Below are 6,609 nucleotides of genomic sequence, written 5' to 3'. Positions count from 1 at the left end.
GCTAACCCATCAATCTTAGATATCTTTTAGTAAATCATCACCTCTATAGGTAATGTGAGAGAGGAGAGTGGCATAACTACCATCTGTTGGAGCATAAAAAAGGGCAGTGTTGCGAGCTAGATTTCATTTGGTTTTGGTAAAGCAACAAACATCCTTTCCTTAGTCCTTGGTCGAAGAAAATCTACAAAAACAAAGGATGCTCGAGGAAGTCTCTTAGACGATCAAGTTGGGTAGTTGATCATGTGAAGGAATACATGAGAATTATAATGCAAACCTGGTTTTTCCCCAACTAGGTCTCTTATAGCTTTCTCTTGCACACCCATCAGCTAGGTAGGTGATGCATGGTTGCAAAGGGCATCCCATCCCACATGTCCATAAGCATAGCCTATAGCATCATACTACACTTCATATAAAGTGGGGTGAGAATCTATTCCGTCCATTATTGTGAGATTTACGACAAATTCAAGGCATCAAATTCACAACAAATATTCAGACTTCAGTACAAAAGTCGCTAGTGCACCATTTTATAAATAAAAACTTTAGACTTAAGGGAAGGATTGGGCAACACAGCCAGCAATTCAGAACAAATCATCAGAAACCTGCAACCTGATTGAAATAGAGCAACACTACTTACCAACCGTTTTCCATATCCAAAATTGTTTTGCAGGTAAGACCTGAAACCCAACTATTTCACGACTAGATTATAACCAAGAATCATGCACCAATGACTAAAACTAAAACTAAAACCACAAAGAAAGGTAGTCAGGGGTATTACTTGATAATCATAATTATTATTCTGGACTGAAATCAGCAGTGTCGAACATTCCATTTTCAAACCACATTACAGAGAAAAGGCAGCTTAAAGACCCAAACCAAGTATGATTGTATATCAAATCAACATACCGGCGATATTATCGGTTTATATTTTAAAGTTCAGATAGAAAGTGCTCTGCACTGATAGTATTATAATATTATGGGTTTATATTCTAATATCCGGATAGGGGATAGCATTCGCCTGTCAGAAATCGATCCGCAGCAAATCAGAAACCATGAATCTTGATATCCTCCTTCTTCACAATGCCAGCCTGTTGCAGGGAAGCCAATAACCAAACCACATCAATTTGTTTGTGCTTGAATGGATATGTATTTGATTTTTGATTTTCAAAGTTGATGGTAAAGGGAGAAACATCACATTACCTGCACAAGAAAGGTTGAAACATTCTTTCGCTGATCACCTTGAAGTTGAATAACCTACAAATGCACAACAGCGTATGTGAATCGAATTAGGCATATTATGACAGCAGGTAAAATAAAAACAAATGGTTTTCCATAGAGGGAGTTGAAACACACACCTGGCCTAGTTCCGGGTCTTGAACAACAGTACCATTGCAGCAGAATTCCTTCTTGAGGTCCTTGAGGATCTTGTTGTAACTAAATTCTTTTCGCAGACCCTGGACAGTTGTCAGGCTTTTCCTTCCGTTCCGTTGCTGTATGCGGATATGCACATAATCTTTTGACCCAGCACCTGAGTCCTCAGCATTTGCCTCAGCAAACGGATCTAATATTGGAAGAATATAACATAGACCATTAATCAGAGTTGCAAAAGAAGTAGACACCAACCAAACTTTAAGAACATAATTGGAAAAATTTGTACACAAGCAAGTTCATCATATTAGCATACGGATCAAAAGCAGTGGGGATCTGGATGTCGAGTTCAGACATGAAACTTGGCTGTTGGAAATTGATCGAACCTGACAACCAGAGTAATCAGACCTGGATTATAAGAAAAAAAACAGAAATCAGCATCATCAACAAGAAAAATGATTCAAGAATGGATAACAATAGATAAATAAAAGTAAAGTTCTAGAATTTGGTAGACTGCTTCAAGGAAGAATCACAGATCGATGACTTGTTCCAGTGGGTGTTTGGGTATAATAGTTACTTGTATACCAAATCAACTATGAATCTCATTACTATCTCAAATGACGATACTCCTAACTGTAGCAACATCGCTGAATACATATGTATGATAAACTCTCTATATCGGTATGCCAGAACCAAATTCATCAATTATACCACCACATAGGTAACGCCTAGAATCAATCTGCTCTAATTCCAAACTTAAATTACATCAAAGCACCTCAGCAACATTATAAACGGAACAAACTGGCTGGAGAGGAATCATGATGATCTCCAACATAAAACAAATGGGGTAATTACAGAAGCTGTATAAGCAAGAAGACCCATTTAAGGACCTTACAAACACAGTGATTTCATTGCGTTCATCTGATTGAATATCATAAAGCATCAAATGGATATAACGGCTTAAACACAGACGAGGCTAAACCAGATAGGAAAATCTAAATTTGCATGTACTTGTTTTCCAAATAAAATTTCAAAATAAATTTAAATTCGAGAAAAGCCCAATCTCCCCAACCTCGATCAAGATTTGCAAATTTCAAAGAGCTAGGGCTCCAAATAAGATCCAACTGTTTCTACATAAAAGTAGCCCTTCTAATTTAAAGTCAGATTTAGCAGGCAGAAAAACAAAACAATTTGCGGCTTCAATCGCAACCAATTACAATATTCAAGCTATATTTTTTTCTTCGATTCTTAGCAAAACTAAAGAAAGCATAATCGTCTATAAACAAAATCAAGGGAACCGGGCACAAAAAGAGCATAGTTATTGAACAAAATTTAACCTTGACTCTTTGAAGATAAAATTTTTTCACTTTTCCTTCCCGAAAAGGAAATTTCCAACCAATTAATTTCCATCAAAACAATCAGATCCTTAAGGGGGAAAACACGCAATCCAACCACGAAATCACCGGAAACCCAAAATCTACCAAAATTAAGCCCCAATGAAATATTTTTAAAAAAAAACCCAAATCATGAATACAAAATATTAAAAATTCCCCGCAGAGGGAGATCTTATAAGACAAAAAACTGCAATTCACATCAGAAATACAATTAAGATGATTCAGACAAAAGAAAAGAAAATCAGACCTGATCCGAGAATAGGGTTTCAGAAATGAATATCGGTGAGCTAAGAAACCCTAGATCGGATAAGTCCGAGAAACCTAAAGATAGAGTCAGAAATCGAGTAGTTCTCGAATATATAAAGTTGAGGTGGGGTGGGATTAAGTCGGTTAGGGAAAACGCTACTCGCGGAAGTACGGATTATATATGTACTCTCCTGTATTCACGGTTGGATGATATGTTTATAGCGATTTGTAAAGCGTTAGTCTGGTCCGTCACGTGTCTGCTTTTTGGAAAAAGAGTTACCGTTGATTGGATATGGGCTGCACCAAGGCTGTACTCAGCGGGGACCAGGCAGGTGGGCTAGAGACTTTGAACGACGTCGTTTTCCAGGGCGGTACGGTTGTTGGGCGTTGTGGCCGCTCTGGGCTTGTGAGTGGCACTTTCTGAAACTGGGCCTGAAGAGAGAGAGTGGGTTATATTGAGCTGGAGTAGCCCATACGGAGGCTTAATCCAGTTGAAGTTTGAAGGTTGGGCAGGAGCCTTACAGCCCAAATTGGGTTGGTGGGTTGGTGCTGAGAGGCTTGTCTTCAAAGTCCAAATCCATTCGAAAAAATTTTGCCCTCTTGTAGAAGCCTCAGGAATCTCTTTAGCCTTTAATTAAACCTAAATCCTACCAAAACTGCCCTTCAAAATTATTGCTTTGTTTTAGTTCCAAGACTCCTAAATAAGGCTATTTTGAAACATTCCTAATGGGGTGGGCTTTGCTTCTCCAAACAGGAGCATACTACTTGCTGTTAATGAGCATGTTACCTCCAAAAAAAGGACAAGGTAACTTTAACTGCAGCATTAAATGTATAGGAAGCAGTATTACAATCAAAATCAGTTTATGGCAGCCTTTCCATGAATGCTTCCATTTCAGCATGCAAACTAACCTCCACACGTCCACACCTCCCACCATAAACCTGCCCTATCCCCAGCCCACTTCCACGTACACACCCCATGCAAGTCCTGGACTTCACTATAAATAACTGCCCTTCATCCCCTTCTTCACTCACTCATCATCGATCCCTCTCTTTCTCATTACAAAAAAACGATGGCGAAGCTCTCAATTTTCGCAGCTACTCTCCTCCTCCTCCTAGCCATCTCCAACGCCACCGTCTACCAAACCACCGTCATCACCAGGGATGATGGGTCCGAATTTGGGCAGTTCCAGGGGAGCCAGAGCCAGAGGTGCAGGCAGCAGATACAAGGCCAGCAGTTCCAGCAGTGCGAACGGTACGTTAGGCAGCAAGCGGAGCAACAGCAGGGCGGGCAGGGTGACGTACTGATTTTACGGGGCATCCGAAACCAGCAACAACAGGAACAGCAGTGGCTCCGCCAGTGCTGCCAAGCGTTGCAGAACATGGATCAGCAATGCCAGTGTGAGGGTCTCCGCCAGATAGTGCAAAGGCAGCAGGGTCAGGGTCAGGGTCAGGGACAGGGACAGGGTCAGAGAGAGCAGCAGCAGGAGATGATGCAGATAGCACAGAAGCTGCCGGAAAGGTGCGGCTCCGGACAAGCCTGCCAGAGCATGCAAGTTGTCTGGTTCTAGGGCTTTTGCAGCGGTGTTGATAATAAAGTTCAGTCACTTAGGGTGACTGGAAACGAGTAACAATAGTAATAATCACACATTATCGTGTGTGTTTCTGTGTTTTGGCTTTGTGGCCAGTCTCTTTAATAAATTAACGTCACTTCGGATGACTTCCCTCTTCTTCAGTTCTTTAGCCCAATTTTCTCATGGAAACAACTTGGATTAATAACTACCCTCTTCCACTAATGATCATGTTGCTCAACTCCACCGCATGCCTTTCCAGTGGGAGAACAGGAAAATGAGTAGAGGTTCTTCTGGTTGCCAAGGATGGAAGCAGAAACAAGAATAAATAATGAAGGGGTCATGGAATTACTCTACTAGCCAGCACACGTTTTCAGAGCACAATCAGAAACCCAAATTTTTTTCCATGGCAGGATGGTTCCCCTGAAGTATAATTGCACTGTACTAATTGACTCCAAGCTGTAGAACCTTATCAATTTAAGAACCCTAATCAAGGACTAAACAACAGATTATAGGATTGTGTGATGTTCCATACAAGTGGTATATATTTCTGCAAATTAACATCATGTTTATAAGAGTGCTCCTGATGTAAACCAGTCCGTTTGAACAAGACTGAGGGAGACGGTAGCTTTGAAGTTAATGAGGAGTATTAGGTGAAAATTGTGATGATCATCAACAACACTGGAAGATTAGAGGGTTGATGAAACTGTCAAAAGCTCATACAAATTTCGAGGAAAGACATCCTATTAGAAGGATATTCAATATCAGCCTTGATGTATATACTACCTCTATAAATAGCCATATGGCCCTAAGTCTTAAAATTTTCCAAGAAAACAGAGCATTCTTGGTTCCAGTGACTGAAATTAGTCGTATCTTCTTGGTTTCCCTCCTTCCATCTTATCATCTTCCTGCAATCCACGCCGACTATTGAACCAGAGGCTGGCTCCATTATCACAAATTGTAGATATATCTCTAAGTTCAGACTCAGCTTTAGGTGTATACAGCTTTTTGATCAGTTAAAACAAAAGATGATTTCACTTCCATATGAGTCCAAAGAAATGCCATAGAGAAAAACAAAGCAAATTAGTTTATGGCAGTATCTGCATTAGATGCTACGCGGAAGCTCGATACAATCCATGTCACACAGCAAGCCAGTACACACACCATGCCAAAACCTAAACTCACCATCTTGCTTACACCGTTACACATACTTCACGCGCAAACCCTCAAGCGTTATCGAAATACCCTTCACCACCACCACCCACCTCCATTATTCGTAGAGAGGAACAATAGCAAGGCTCATTGTTCTGGTTTTGTAGCAGAAAGAGGTAGGAAGTTTAAATAGAAAACACGAAAATTAACAAAGAATAGAAAAATGAAAATAGAATTTAAAGTTTGAAAAAAAAAATCTTCTTGAGCCTTGCTATTTTTCTATTCTTTAAACTTAATAGGCTTCAATTTATTGTTTGTTAGATCTGCAGAGAAGCAACTTAATAGGCTTTAATTGAGACCAACCGTTTGCTTGGGAAGAAGTTGGTGCTGTTTTGTTTCTCCCAAAGAGAACCCAACTACTACTTCTGAACCGATCTCCATTGTCGAAACATGCACGGTTACATGACTGATGACTCCAAAACACTTCAAAAACCAAACAAAATAACTTTATTGCAGCATTAAATTGCAAGCAGTATCACAAACAAAATCAGTTCATGGCAGCATTTGCATCACACCTTCACCTTGTAACCATGAATGCAGCCAAACCAACATGCAAACCACCCCCCCACACGTCCACCTCCGCCACCAAAACCTGCCCTAACTAGCCCACTTCCACGTATACCCCACATGCAAATCCTAGAATTTACTATAAATACGTGCCTTTCATCACCAACCTCACCGCTGTTAAGGTAAATGGTTAACTTGTAAATAGTTGGCTTAGTTGTTAGTTTGTTAGAATAAATCTAGAAGTTAAGAAAGTAGTTCACAGTCTGTTATAGCTTCTATTTAAAGAAGCTCTTGTAATCAGTTTCAGCGGTGTGTGA

General features: G+C 40.2%; 2 protein-coding genes across 2 annotated transcripts; one reads left to right on the top strand and one right to left on the bottom strand.

Annotated features, from left to right (window-relative positions):
• Nucleotides 1-748: 748 nt before the first annotated feature.
• LOC117909495 (protein translation factor SUI1 homolog) lies at nucleotides 749-3,111 on the bottom strand. Its single transcript, XM_034823536.1, has 5 exons — nucleotides 3,007-3,111; nucleotides 1,686-1,773; nucleotides 1,353-1,558; nucleotides 1,198-1,251; nucleotides 749-1,085 (listed from the first exon to the last, which is right to left on the bottom strand). Exons 2-5 carry the CDS (start codon nucleotides 1,720-1,722, stop codon nucleotides 1,041-1,043), a joined length of 342 nt encoding a protein of 113 aa, XP_034679427.1. The 5' UTR covers nucleotides 1,723-1,773; nucleotides 3,007-3,111; the 3' UTR covers nucleotides 749-1,040.
• Nucleotides 3,112-4,075: 964 nt separating this feature from the next.
• Nucleotides 4,076-4,573, top strand: LOC117908110 (2S albumin-like). The gene has a single exon (XM_034821783.1). It carries the CDS (start codon nucleotides 4,076-4,078, stop codon nucleotides 4,571-4,573), a length of 498 nt encoding a protein of 165 aa, XP_034677674.1.
• Nucleotides 4,574-6,609: the final 2,036 nt, after the last annotated feature.

The sequence above is a fragment of the Vitis riparia genome, chromosome 19 (genome assembly GCF_004353265.1).
Source record: "Vitis riparia cultivar Riparia Gloire de Montpellier isolate 1030 chromosome 19, EGFV_Vit.rip_1.0, whole genome shotgun sequence".
In the NCBI taxonomy this organism is placed as follows: domain Eukaryota; kingdom Viridiplantae; phylum Streptophyta; class Magnoliopsida; order Vitales; family Vitaceae; genus Vitis; species Vitis riparia.
This window is presented reverse-complemented; position numbering and strand designations above follow the sequence as displayed.